The 14955-nt window shown below is 40.1% G+C and overlaps 1 protein-coding gene across 1 annotated transcript; it reads left to right on the forward strand.

Annotated features, from left to right (window-relative positions):
- The first annotated feature begins 1954 nt into the window (after positions 1–1954).
- LOC143875508 (BTB/POZ domain-containing protein At5g66560-like) lies at positions 1955–5866 on the forward strand. Its single transcript, XM_077377074.1, has 4 exons — positions 1955–2969; positions 3050–3119; positions 3214–4473; positions 5242–5866. Exons 1-4 carry the CDS (start codon positions 2932–2934, stop codon positions 5752–5754), a joined length of 1881 nt encoding a protein of 626 aa, XP_077233189.1. The 5' UTR covers positions 1955–2931; the 3' UTR covers positions 5755–5866.
- Positions 5867–14955: the final 9089 nt, after the last annotated feature.

Consider the following 14955-nt stretch of genomic DNA (forward strand, 5'->3'; position numbering starts at 1 on the left):
AGACTCCCTATAATTCATCCCCAGTAAAAGCCCAGCTGAAGAGCACCAACTTGAGGCATGTTTGGCAACACTTCTCATTCACCGATTTTTGGAGCGGGCTAATTGGAAATAACATAACTGCCCGAAGTCGCTTCATTTCAAGAATTTTGCTCTTCGTTACCAGACACGCCCCTCATTCCCAAATTATTCTTGGGAGACTGGAATGGGGAACCGTTGCATGATCACCAAAGAGGGAAGGGTATTTTAGTCAAGGTGTTTTGAGTATCTATTTTTGCTCTTGAAGTCTAGATTGCCAAATAACCAAACACCGAAATAAACCCTAACAATGGATTGGGAACTAGTGGCACTGTTTGTTTAAGACCCGTTCCTTTTAGACTGACAACCGATTATACGATTGGGGCTTACAACCGGTTGTCACAATCTAAAACGAACAGTGGCCCTAGGATTTTGAGAACCGATTAATTGTGAATCTAGAGCTGATTATCCGAGTCAAAATTAAATGTAATTTGAGTCTAATAATCAGTTTCAGGCTTGCAATCGGTTGTCAAAGTCCAAAACAAACAGGTCCTAGCATAGTAGGTAATTGATGGTCTGTTTGGAATTATAAGCGTTTTAGGTGGGCAACCGACGGTTTCGCCAGAGAGATGTGGATAGGATGCAGTTGGCCACTACTTGGCCTGCACTAATTCATTCATATCCATTTAATTCTAGGCACATCAATAACCCATTTAACCTTATATCTAAGGTTGGCAATGGTTCGGTTTGACCCCCAAACCGAAATTTGAATCGGTTTGGTTCTACCGAACCGAAATTTGAATCGGTTTCGTTTAACCAAACCGCAACCGAATTTTCAGTTCGGTTTCCGTTTCGGTTCGGTTCGGCCAATTTCGCCACCCCTTACTCATAATTATTGGAAATCATGGGCAACGGTTCGGTTTCAGTTCAGCTAGAAATTTGAATCGGTTTGGTTCTACCGAACTGAAACCGAACCGAAATTTGAATCGATTTGGTTTAACCAAACCAAAACTGAATTTTCGGTTCGATATCGGTTCAGTTTCGGTTGGATTGCCACCCTTATATCTCTCACTGATTATGGGCATATATGGTAATTTTACATTCATCTCTTCTTCAATCTAGAATGATCAATGGGCCCATAATCAATGGCAGTAGGGCCTGTTGAATTGATAAGAGACCCAAAATGCCTTCATTAATGATAGAGGGACAATATAAGTTGAGATGCGACTCTTATGAACATAATCTTGACGCAGGCTGCTCATTTAAATAGAGGGATGCTTCATTACATTAGTATGCCGTTATTGGTAGGTCACATTTGAAACTAGAGTGCATCATTCACATTGATGCTTTTGTAGGGACCGTTGCCATAACAAAGGGGTCTCTTGCATTTTCAAGATGTTTTGGTGCATCTACTGTTAAAAGTATAAAAAGAATAAATAATGCCTTCTCTGACAACTTAAGCTTTTGGAGTAACTGGTTGTTTCAAATGGTATCAGAGCAAAGGTCCTGTGTTCAAACCTCATTGATGTCAAAAATCCACATTTATGGAGTAATAGGCTGTTTCCCATCTACTACTTGTCTATTTGAAATTTAAATTAGCTTATAAGACTTGAACCCACATTACTTTTCTAAAATATATTAAAAAAATGAGAGATACTAAAGATAATCACTGACTTGCCATGAGAGAGAGAGAGAGGGGGGGGGGGCGTAAAGTCATGGGTTTGCTCCCCAGTGACGAGCGTTCGAATCCCCCCTTGCTTACCCAATGCGAGTGGTTTCCGGGTGATTGCGCGCATCCGTAGGGAAATAGTCCTACACCCGAAGGGGATGGGGACACCCTTCATTACCACAAAAAAAAAAAATCCTAAACCTTCAATTTGTGCCGGGTAATTAAGAAAATAAAAGGACAATAATCGATTCGCTTGATATAAATTGAAGGGTCAGAATCATCCAATTGGGGTGAATTTTAATCCATAGAAGAATTCACAGATGAATGGTTGGGATTATAGGAAAATTGGGGTCATAGTGTAGATTTTGATCTAAAGCAAAGCCTAATAGATGAATGGTTTGGATAATAGAAAGTAGCCCCCACTAGTATTTGGACACGGAAAACAGGGAAGTGATATATCCTCCCCCTTTTCTTCCCTGAGCCACCTCCAATAGAGAGTATTTATGAGTGCTAGTCTTTTTACACTAGAAGGGGTGACCCAGGGAAAAAAGGGGGGTGAATATAACATTTTCCTATTATGCACATGCAAATCTGTGCCCAAAAAATCTGATGAAGCCCAGAATAGAAAAGCAAAATAGAAGATACAAAATAAGTAAATAACTAAAAAATAAACAAAAACAAAGAAATAAAAACAAAGAAAAGGAAAGAAAGCAGTTGGCAAAGAGACCAATGCACATGCAGTGCAAAAGGAATTAAAAAACGAGAAAAAGGACAGTTTGCATTGACTGGAGGAGGAGTGAGATTCTCGGCTGATTAAAAAAAAACAAAAAAGCAGAAACGAAAAAATAGGATGAGAAAATCATCTGCTTTTGTTTATTTCTTTGTTCAAACGCTGTTTGTCTGATTTTGCCGTTGGAATCAATCCTTCTTAAAAGAAAAGAAACCCATCTCTCTCTCTCTCTCTTCCACCCATTTTCGTTTTCTGATTCACACCAGAAAGCGTTGAAAATTTTCTAGAAATGCGTGCTATTTTTTGAAGAACAAAGGTCTAAAAATTAGAGTTTTCCTTTGAAAGAAGTCTCTTTTTTTTGGTGATATCATCTCAACTAGTCTGGCTTAAAAGGTTGGATTTTTCGAAGAAATGGACGATGAATTCGATTTCTTGAAGAGCTTCTAGTGAAAACGAGCTGTTTTGGATTCTTCTAAAAGCTATTTTAGAGAGAACTAGGATTTTTTTTTTGAAGAAAATGGAGACGGAGAAGCTCAGCTCAAGAGGCCAGGCGTGGTAAGTGTCTACCTTCTTATTCTATGCCCCTCTCTCTAGTTTAAATCTATTGATTGGTTGAATTTACTGGTTTTTTACAGGTTCTGCACCACTGGATTACCAAGCGACATTATAATCGAAGTCGAGCAGATGACTTTCCATCTCCATAAAGTGAGAAAACCTAAAATCACACTTCTACATCTTGTTCCTCCTCTCCAAAACACTCTCTAACTTCTTTCTTTGTCTTCTCTCTTTTTTTTTTCAGTTTCCTTTGATGTCTAAAAGCAGAAAGCTCTACCAGTTAATAACAGAGCATGAAGCTAACCCTAGAAAACAGAGAAGAAGCTCAGCTGCAGCAGAGACAGAGGAGGTTGAAGAAGAAAAAGAAGAAATTACCGAAGAAGAACCATGCTACATTTCCCTCTCAGAATTCCCCGGCGGTTCTGAAACCTTCGAAACCGCCGCTAAATTTTGCTACGGAGTAAAGATCGATCTCACACCGTGGAACATCGCTCCCCTCCTCTGTGCTGGAGAATACTTAGAAATGACGGAAAATTTCTCAGAAGAAAACCTAATCCCCAAAGTCGAAAATTTTCTCACCAAATCAGTCCTCAAAACCCCCAAAGATACAATCAAAACCTTAAAATCATGCGAGCAATTAATGCCGCTCGCAGAATCACTATTCATTCCTCAGCGATGCATTGATTCAATCGCAGCAAAAGCTTCTTCCTCAGATCCATCGCTCTTTAGCTGGCCTGTTAATGATGGAATCACAGATCCAAGGCCTTCGAATCCGATCCTCTGGAACGGAATCGATACAGGAATCAGCCGCAAGAATCAGATCCGATCCTCAGACACCTGGCTCGAAGATCTCAGCATTCTCAGCCTCAATTTTTACAAACGTCTGATCTCCGCCATGAGAGCTCGAGATCTGAGCCCGGAGATCATTGAGGGATCGTTGATCTCTTACGCGAAGAGATCAATCCCTGGCCTTTCTAGATCAAACAGGAAACAAGTTTCTTCTGGCTCTATAAATTCAGAATCAGAACAGCTTGAGCTTGTAGAGACTGTAATTACAAATCTTCCATCAATCTCAAGCTCTTCCGCAACAACAACGAGATTTCTATTCGGATTGTTAAGGACTGCGAATATCTTACACGCGTCTGAGGGTATCAAAATCGATCTAGAAAGGAAGATCGCGTCTCAGTTAGAACAAGCAACGTTAGATGAGCTTCTGATGCCAAGTTATTCTTATCTGATTGAAACGCTTTATGATGTGGAGTGCGTGGAGAGGATTTTAGGGTTTTTTTTGGAAGGTTTAGAGGAGAGATCGGAAGGTGAGGATAGATCTCCGGCAATAAACCCGGTGATGATGGTCGGAAAATTGATTGACGGTTATTTGTCGGAGATCGCTTCCGACGGGAACTTGAAGCCGGAGCAATTCTTTGATCTGGCCGTTGCGCTTCCTGATCATGCGCGGGTCTTTGATGATGGGCTGTATCGGGCCGTTGATGTTTATCTCAAGGTATATTCACTTTTGTCGTTTTTGCAATTTACAATATTACCCGTATGAATGTTGTCCTAAATTCCTAATGTAGGAATGTCGTGCGAGACGCAACTAGGTCATGGTGGGTCCCACCTGTGGTTTATACAATTATACTGACCGTTTATTTGAGGGGCTGACCAAAAATAGTTCGAATTGAATGTGGGACCCACCTTTTTTTAAACCAGGGAATCATCTAAGATTTATTGTGATGATAAATTCGCACCCCCTTTACGTGAATTGATGCCAAAAAGCGTAAAAAATGTGGCAGAAGTTAACGCTTTTTGACATCAATTCACGTTACAGGGGTGTGAATTATCCTACAGAGGGTGTGAATTTATAATCACCCAAGATTTGTTGATATGAAAAAATAGTTAGAAAGGAGGACATAGAACCTTGCCTCTAACTAACCCACCGAAATATAAGAAAAAAAAAAGTTAAAAAAAAAAAAAAAAAAACCAAATGTACAAGCATTTGAATTTTAGTGCAAGGTCACTCAATCTAATGTAAGGCCTCTCAAACGAAAAGACTAGATTAATCTAATGTTGGACCCACTAAGGCCGTTTAAGATTATGTCAACCGATTGTGACTGCAAAACCGATTATTGGACTCAAAATTACATTTAAATTTGAGTCCAGTAATCAGTTTTCGCACTCACAATCGGTTTTCATAATCTTAGACGAACAGCGCCTAAATAGTTCAAATTGAATCGTGTGTAATTGAATAATTTTTTTTTTCTTATATATGCAGGCTCATCCATGGATTGGAGAGGGAGAGAGGGAGAAGGTGTGTTATGTGATGGACTGCCAGAAGCTCACATTAGAGGCATGCACCCACGCGGCGCAGAACGAGCGGCTGCCCCTGCGCACGGTGGTGCAAGTTCTATTTTTCGAGCAGCTTCAGCTACGGCACGCCATTGCGGGGTCACTCCTCGCAGCAGAGAGAGGTGGCGTGCCGCTTGTAGGTGTGGGGATGGGTGATGATGTGGTGGCTTTTCGGGAGAACCAGGTTTTGCGTTTGGACATGGATAGCATGCGTTCGAGGGTTCACGAGCTCGAGAGGGAGTGCTCCACTATGAGGAAAGCGATAGAGAAGATCGATAAGACTGGCAGTGAGAAAGGCATTGGTGGTGGTGGTGGTGGTGGTTGGGGGTGGAGCTTGTTTACTAAGAAGATTGGGTGTAAGTTCAGGACACAAGTGTGTGACTCTCATGAAAGAACAGTGGTGGAGTCTAAAAAGGGAAGACAACAGCAGGCCTTGTAGCCCTCTCTCTCTATCATATTTTTTTTTCTCATGTGAACTAAATGCAAAATTCTGCAGTTATCAATACGCTTTTATTAATAATGGAACTCCTCTCTTCATTCTTGTAGTGTAATTCCAACAAGAAAACTGCCATAAGCATTGTTTTGATCGTTCCCCCTATCTTCTTTCTTTAGCATGTTTCATTGCTTCAACAAATTCACCCAATGGCAAAGTGTCAACGGATTCCCTTTAGATTGGATCCACTTATCGGTTGGATCTCTGAGTGTTCTTCAGATCCTACTTTTTATGTCTCGGCCGTTATCCATTCTAAATCGAACCGTTCATTTAGGTCCTACTTATATTGTATACAGTTAGAATTTTGAAATTTAAAATGTTTAGTCCACTATTAGTTTTTGTCTTTAATTTATCTATGACTAATCTTCTCAATAAGTAAAATAATGCTTGTAAACAATAACACTAAGGGCGATGATATTTTCACCCCCACTACAGTATGCATTCACCCCCCTTTTAATGTGATTTGACGTCAAAAAGCGTTAAAGTTGCCCGCTGTTCACATTATAAGAGGGGCGAATTAATGCGTACTGCAGGGGGTGAAAATATCATCTCCCTAAAACTAATCTAAATTATGTACAATTATAGAGTAGTCAATGAAAGCATACAACAACAAAATTTAGTTATGAATGAATGATGATAAAGAAATACTATATTTATGACAACATATATTCACTCATTCTCTACATTTGTTTCAATTATATTATGGGGCAGTGGCAATGCCAATCCGCGAGGGCGAGGGCGAGGGCGAGGGCGAACAGCAACCGACGGTGACACGGTGGGTTAGGTACTTAGAGATGATAGTTAGATTAGAAAGAGAAATGTTTACTTTTTTTGGTAAGTAAGATGGGAGTAGACCTCCAACCTCTCAGGAACAAAGTCCTGACCATTGAGCTAGAGGCTCAATCCCAGGCGACTCGACTCAAGTCCTGAGTGAACTTATAAGATGAAATCTTGGTAAAATAGTATAACAAAATCAGATGTAGGAGTGTCCCAAGGGTCTCCAATTGTAAATAATTTCAGATCCTATTATAGGCATCCGAAATGTGTGAATAAATCCTACTAATGTGTCTAGATCCTGTCCCTTTGGATTCCGATGCTCCTTTGACACTTACAGGAAATTGTGTGCTTTATCCCTTGGGAATTGAGAGACTATGTAGTTAATTGTTCCTGCACTAATGTACAGCTGAAAAGAAAAAGTAAATTTCTGTATCAAGAAATAAAAAAATATTAATAATAGATAGAGTATGAAGTATAAAGAGTGAAAACATAAAGAAAAAGTTAGTGAACGTTATTCGATGAGGCTGAGCTTTTCAAGAAAAGACACGAAAGTTTGTGGAAAGGCTGAAAAAGGGGTGGGAATATCATTTCCAGGAAGTAGCTTTCTGTCTTTATCATTCTCTTCCTCATAGCTTTTCCTTTTTTTCATAGTATATAATAGCACCCACGCATTGCTTTGGCCACCCCCGCCTCTTTGTGTAGAAAATTTTTCTATCTCATAGTTTCATTCAACTTTTAAGTTCCAATGAGTTGCACAAGTTGAAACTATAAAGTATAAGCGTAGAAAATCTAACAAGAGATGGGTGGAAAGAACCAAAAAGTTGGCTGGCAATTTCATGTTATAAACGAAGTTATCACGTAGAGAAGTCAGAAGTAAAACCGTAACGGTATTGTAAAATTGAGGAACCATCAATGTAGATGCCAGGATTAATTGAGTGTTTTCGCCCCCCATTTTCTCCTCTCGGCCATTCCCTTGTAGTGCAAAAAGAGAAGTCATAAATACACTACACGGGGTGGTCCGAGGAAGAAAAGCGGGCAAATGTATCACTTCCCAATACAAAACCAGAAAAGAAGGGAGCATATTTATTTATTTTTGATGACGTAGGATGTCCCCACCCCCTTCGGGAGTAGGAGTAGTCCCTACGGATACACGCAACGACCCACTCACCACGTGTATCAGGTAAGTCGGGGGCGGGATTCGAACACTCGTCGAGAGTGAGCAAACCCGTGACTTTATGCCGAAGAGGAAACGCATGATCCAGTCATAAATGAGGTAAGTGTGGAGTCGTTTTTGCTTGCCTTTCATTTCCTACAAGCAATGTCAGGATCAGACTATGGTAATTAATATTCATATATGGATGGATAGATATAAATGCTAACATTACTATTTCGGAATTCGTAATTGGGTGTGAAAAATTATATATCTTTATCAGGGATTTGCTAGCATCCATCGCAGATGGCCTACTGCTTGTGAAAGCAGCCACATAGGCTCACTTTTCAGCAGATATTGTCTTCATTCACGAGGTGGCTTCTCTCTCATGCAAAATTCCATCCGTGAAATGTCTTATGCGATGGACGCTAGCAAGTCCCCTAAAAGAAAATATTCTAGCTGAGGTTTTTCTTCTTCTCCTTTAATGCTGATAAGAAGAAAGGAATTTTTGAAGGTTTTCTTCGCAAGAATTTCAACCTTTGATTGCGATGAATTTTGTCTACAGTAAGACTTACACACAGGGTTCATATCAATGGTCTAAATCGCCCATCAAGTGGACGCGTAACTAGGGTTCACATGTTTGTCCAAATTAATTTGAGCAGTTGGGTTCATTTATTTTTAGAATTTCCTTGTTAGGTGAGCATATAAAATTGGAGTTCATTTTTTAACGGTAGCAAACTTCATTCACAGGCAAAAGGAACGACGACTGAGGGAGTCAACCGAAACAGTACAAAGAAATCCAAAAAGCGAAAAGAGAATAGAAAAAAGAGGAATTCTAGGCTGAAGGGAGCCCTTGCAAAAAAGAGGTGAAAGGGCCCGCACAGGTTGTACACGTACCCGCCCCGCGTGGGTTACCCGTTTGCCAGGTCTAGTCCCTTTATTGGTGAAACATGTCCTGTGATAAATTATATGATGCCCGATGTCAAAAAAAGGGCGGAGAGAGACAAACCCTCCCGCCCTTGATTTACGATCCAGCAAAAAGTCAAAAAAGGCGGCTTTTGCTGGATTGCAAATCAAGGGTGGAGAGGTTCTCTCTCTCCGCCGTTTATGTTTTGACGGTCGGGCACCATATAAGTTCTCCTATATTAAATATTTCCAGCTACTCAATCTTCTCAAGCCAGGCTATTTTAAAATGTGGGGTCGAACACAGGCCACTCTAACAACCCACTCCTAGCAAAGCTGTGGAAGGCTTTTCACACTGCCTATTTCTCATGGTATTGACCATTGAATTCGACATTTTGATTTGAAGTTTTTAATAATCATTCATTTGTAAACCAACGAAAGAATGGATAGGACTGGCTATCGTCGTTTGGATATGGATGAACGATCAACAATCAGTCCTGCATCCAAATGTAACTCTTCCAATAGGTGCATATTAAACTAATTTAAGGTTGTATGTGGGTATACAAACCAATTACATTGTGGGTGTAATTTGTGTGCAGAGTTCCAATAAAAGTATCTAAAGGGAACTCTTGGACAAGCGCATCTCATAGATATCATTCTATCTGTCAATATAAATAAACCAATTTGAGGGCTTGTTTGGGTGTCTAAAGTCTAAACTCAATTTGCCTTTTGAGTGCAGTTTGTGTGTAATCAGTCAATTTTTGTACTATTTGTGTGCCCACGGACAGCTTAAGTAAATGGAGCATGTGGTGTAGAAGGTTTTGGAGGGAGACAGAGAAGGAAGAAAATAAGTCGGTAAGGTCCACCAGAAAAGTTATTAAATGATTACAAAGGAAAAGAAAGAGAGACCGGAAGGAGTGTGGGGAAAAAGCTTCCTTACTATTAGACTCTAGAAATCTCCTTTAGCTAACTCAACTGAAATTTTCAACAAAGCCTCAACCTAATCAAAAGCAACCAAGTCCGGCAAGACAGAAGCTGGTTGTGTATTTGCAAGATATGTAAATGAAATGATAATCAAAATCATAGCATGCAAATCCATACAAAACATTGAAATACAGATGTGGGATCCAACTAATGAGGGTAATTAGTCAAATAAACGCAGTTTTTTAGTGTGTGTGTGTGTGAGAGAGAGAGTGAGAATTTGGAAAGGGAGATTATACCTCCTTTTGTTTGTCTTTTCCTATCGACCACTTTCGTCTTTTCATAATAATTGCATCATTTTCAGTAAAAGACAACCAAAAGGGGGTGAAAATATTATGTCCCTTTCGAAAATAATGGGAAAGAAAGTAGGGATGTGGAAACTCACTACATAAATTATAGAATACACAGCTAATTTACAAAGGGGTGTGTTTAAAAAGCCAAATGAGGCATGGATTTTTTTGTTTTTTTCTTAAAAAATATATATAAAAATTCAAAACATTATTGATAAAGACTTATATTTTGAACAAGGGAAATTGATATCCACACTCCTTTCTTTTATATTGCCATTCCTCTCGAATTGACTATCAATAGCATGTTGGAGATGAAACAAACAATGAGAAGAGTGTAAATATGAAAACAAGAGCATCACTTTTGAACAAGTCGACAAAAATTGTCCAGTGACATAAGCTCAAATTGCGACCGGCTTTGAGTTTTGGGAGCTGAAAATGCAGAAATTGTAGAGAATAAAATACCGTATCAGCCGGAATGTTGTGTTATGTCTTGTGAGTGGAAATGAGACATGGAAGTTTGAGTTTTGAATGTCAAAAAAGTTGGTGGTTATTTTCTAGCAACTTGGAAGATGAAATACATCTCTCTTGGGAAAGAATAACATTAATAAAAGCGGCACTATCTAACATGCCGGTATACTTTATGTCTTTGTTCAAAATCCCGGTCAAGGTAGCATTGACAATCAAAAGACTGTGGAGGAATTTCCTATGGGAAGGAGATGGTAATTCAAAGAAGGTAAGGCATCTAATTAGTTAGCAGAAGGTCACTCAGTCTAAGCCGAATGGGGCCTGGGCATCGGTAAGATCAGATTGCGGAATAAATATGGCTTTGGAGGTACGGTATCGAGAAATTGGCTCTATGGCATCGGGTCACAGGATTGAAATATGGATCCGAATGGGGGGTTGGAACATCAAAAAGCCATCGGGAGGAAAGGGATTAGGAGCTTGGAAATCCATCTGTTCCGTTAAAGAAGACTTCGAACAAGCAATTCGCTTCAAAGTGGGAAAAATGAACTAATGTAAGATTTTGGCTGGACCAATGGTGTGATCAATCACTACTATGCTTGGAATTCATAATTGCTATTTCCCCTGAAGCTGCAGTTGCAGACTATCTAGTTAGAGAAGGTCAGGGAGGCAGGGGGTTTTGGGATATATGTTTGTGTCGGAATCTCAAGGATGAGGAAATCCATGATTTACAGAGACTCCTATCGGTCGTAGAATCGACATATTGTTCGCAATATAAGGAAGATGAACTAATCTGGATCCCGGCGTCTAATGAGGATTTCACCGCCAAATCTTTTTCTACGCTTTTAAACGCAGGACAACAATCTTCGGTGAGGCGTATTTGGGAATCCCTAGCCCCCCCGAGGGTGGTGGCTTTTGGGTGGGACTCTGATACACCGGAAAATCAACACCTGTGATCGTTTAAAGAAAAGACATTTCAGTCTAACGAGTATGTGCTTTCTCTGCCATCGTGATGAGGAGACTTTGGATCATCTCATGCTGCACTGCCCATTCGCACACTATTTATGGATAAGGGCATTTGGAGGATTTCTTGGGTTTGCCCCGAATCTATTAGCTCTCTTCTCCTTGGATGGCGCTCAGGGCCTTTCGGTGACATGGGTCGAAATCTCTAGGCAACAGTCCCATATGTCATAATATGGAACATCTGGAAGGAGCGCAATAGAGGGATCTTTCAGGAAAAAAGTAGAACTGCTGCCCGTATCGCCTCTAAAATCAAAGTGGAACCGGTCTCCTGGATAAAGTCAAAGAAACAGACCCCTTACAGGATGGGAAACCTGATAAGGAACTGGTGGTCGGTGATATGGGACAGAACCTTCAGATCCAAGCCCAAACCTAAATGGATGAATCCACCAACGGAGTAGCTGAAACTCAACTTTGACGGATGCTCCTTGGGTAATCCTGGAAAGGCCAAGATTGGAGGAGTCATTAGAAATTCTTCTGGGACGAGGATTATGACGTACTCGGGACCATGTGGTATATGTGATGCTAATGAGGCGGAAGTCAGAGCTTTACTTTTTGGCCTACGGTGGGCCTTCGAACACGACCAACATCCCATGATAGTGGAAGGCGATTCCTCAAATGCAGTAGCTTGGGCTTCTGAAACTTCAAAGTGTCCTTGGAAATTGCAGGACGCTGTTGCGAAAATACTAGATCTGATGCGGGTAGTTAAGCCGAGAATTGAACATCGAAGGCGATTGGCGAATGAGGTGGCTGAGGCTGGAGCTAATAGGGAGGATTTTGAAGTACTATCATATTTGTAATTAGTTTTGTTCCTCAGGGAAGGGTAGTGTAGGTCTGATCTTTAGAAGGACACATTTTACTCTTTTATTCTTATACTAGCCCGGGAATGCCCGGTATCCAATTAATATTTTGTAAAAGCGGTCCCGAATGCTCTTTCAATATTTATGGAAAATGTCATCTTTCAAAAAAGAATTCTAGCAACATGGGTTTTCTTAGAAGCATGAGAAAATGTAGAGAATGTTAATCTATTTGGAAGAGAGATGAAAAGATCAAGTTTTATCTCTTGGGAAAAGAGAGTGAAGGTCTATCTCTTTGGAAGGGAGGTGAAGAGATCAAGTTTTATCTCTTGAGAAAAGAGAGTGAAGGTTTATCTCTTTGGAATAGAGGTGAAGAGATCAAGGCTCATCTCTTAGGAAAAGAGGGTGAAGAAGAACATAAGTGTTGTTCGGTTTGATCTCTTGGTGAAGAAAGTGCATCCATGGATTTTTCCAGATTTTTTCTTGACATAACACAGAAGGAAAGAGATTAGAGACAAGTCTCATCTCTTGGAAAAAGGTGTGGTGGAGAACATACACACGTTTTGTTTTGTTTTTTTCCCTCTTGTTAAGTAAAGAAGAGGAGGAAGGGTTTTCTCTTGAATGAAGAAGACAAGAAGGTGAGGATTTCTCTCTTGTAGTTTCCTTTTGGTTAGATAAAAGGGGTTTTCTTTCTTGGTTAAAGAAAAAAGTTTGAGAGAGAAGTATGTCAATAGAAGAGCAAAGAGGGTTACGGATTAACGGGATTGTGTTAATCCCACTTTTGTAATCTTCTCATCTTTTCTCTAATAATGGAAGAAGATCTCACCCGTGGAGGTAGGGCATTGTGCCGAACCACATAAATCATGTGTTCTCTCTCTGTGTGTCGTTCTCTTGCAATTATTGTGGTTGTTTCCATATTGCCTTTGATCATGTTATTGGATTAGTTTCATTGGCCGATGGGGGTTTTCCGCACACAAAAGTACATTCATGAATTCTCAAATGCTTCAGTATCAATGCATTCAAAATGTGCAAATTTTCATAAACAATGTATCATGGCTATATTGAAGTACATTAATAGAAGAATGAAAAATAACATGCTGGGTTCACATTAAAATCCATGAATGCAGACAACCACAAACTAGAAAATGAAAAATAATTGACCCACAGTTGAACCCAGATAATAAGCGTCTCGAAAATTCTATTTGAGAGAAGAAACTGGGGCCACTACAATTAGAAGACATGGGTTAAAACTGGTCGACCATGACGAAGAAGAGAGAGGGGAAATGTCACATTACATGATAGATATGGACAAGCTACAATGTTGTGACCTGCATTTGGGAATTTTCCTGCAAAGTGCAGGAAAATTTGGTTACCAAACTATTTTGAATTTGTAAAAGGTGAAAACATTGGCCAAATGAATGCCTAAATATATTCCTGGAACATGCTTTAGAATAAGAAGTGATCAATAGGATTACCTTTTCTTTTGGTTGGCAAGCAATGTTATGGTTCTCACGCTCCAGAGATGTATCCAGGGTGAGTGGTAATGCAATTCACAGTATATGCTTAATAGAGCCACACTTTGCTTGTCAATTTGTTTTGCTTGTTGGGTGGATTTAGTGAGAAATGTAGAAATTCCTAATCATTTTTATTTTTTGAAACATTAGGGAAAGGAAGTAAAAAAGATAATAGATCATATAGGGGGCAGAGATTGGCCCACATTCAAAGAATTTCTATGGCTCCACCCTTAGCATGGTAACCCAATATCTTGTTAGCACATCCAGGAATGTGAGAAAAAGAAAAATTGCATCCCATACAAATCTGTCTAATCTCATCTCTGATGCCCGCAAAAGAGCATCAAGAGTCTCACTCTTCTTAGCCCACAAAATGGCGTATCAAGAGACCCCTTCCAGAAGATAATCCACCATCATCAATTATGAAAAGATTGAGACCAGTAATAAGAGAACATTCGCTGGCTTCATTCAAATCATTCACCCATATCGGCCCAGAGAGAGACTATAATTTCGCCCATACTGTACAGAAAATCCTCCAAGCGCCAGACCCAGATTCTGAAGATAGAGCCATCAAAGTTAAGCTTACTCAAATTAGGCAGCGACAGGATCCACCCCAATCTCCATTTATTCCTGCATTTTTTATCCATAATCATCAAACCCCACTTCCTATAGATGTTGTCAACAGTGCATCCTCTGAGCCCACATAAAAACATGAGACTCTTCAATTCCCCAATGATCCGAGCAATCAAACTCTGTCTTCAGAATTCGTACGGTTCCTTTCATTCCATAAGACCCACACCACTACATATAAGGGTAATGAGCCATAAGATGCGACCGCTCTCTCCCCAAAACCTGGCAATCCCTCAAACAAATCTGAAATAGACAATTGGAATGCCCAACTCATGCCAAACCACTTGAAGCGACCTCCACATTTCCCCAGCCACCTTACAATGTATAAAGACATTGTTATAAGACTTTTTGTCCACTTTAGACAGCACATACCTATTTACCATATTGCAACTCCCTTAAAAACATCAATGATGCAATCCCCACAATCGCACCCAATGGAGTGAAGGACCCCCACCCCCACACACACATGAGAGAGAGAGAGAGAGGCCATGGAAGTACGAACTCACTGAAAACAAGCCTTTAGGATCAGTGCCAATAACTGCCTATCATCTAAGAGAGGCAATGGAAGTACAAACTCACTGAAAACAAGCCTTTAGGATCAGTGCCAATAACTGCCTATCATCTAA

This window comes from Tasmannia lanceolata, unplaced genomic scaffold (genome assembly GCF_043159265.1).
Source record: "Tasmannia lanceolata isolate RefF3 unplaced genomic scaffold, GAP_Taslan_0.1 ptg000004l, whole genome shotgun sequence".
Taxonomy (NCBI): domain Eukaryota; kingdom Viridiplantae; phylum Streptophyta; class Magnoliopsida; order Canellales; family Winteraceae; genus Tasmannia; species Tasmannia lanceolata.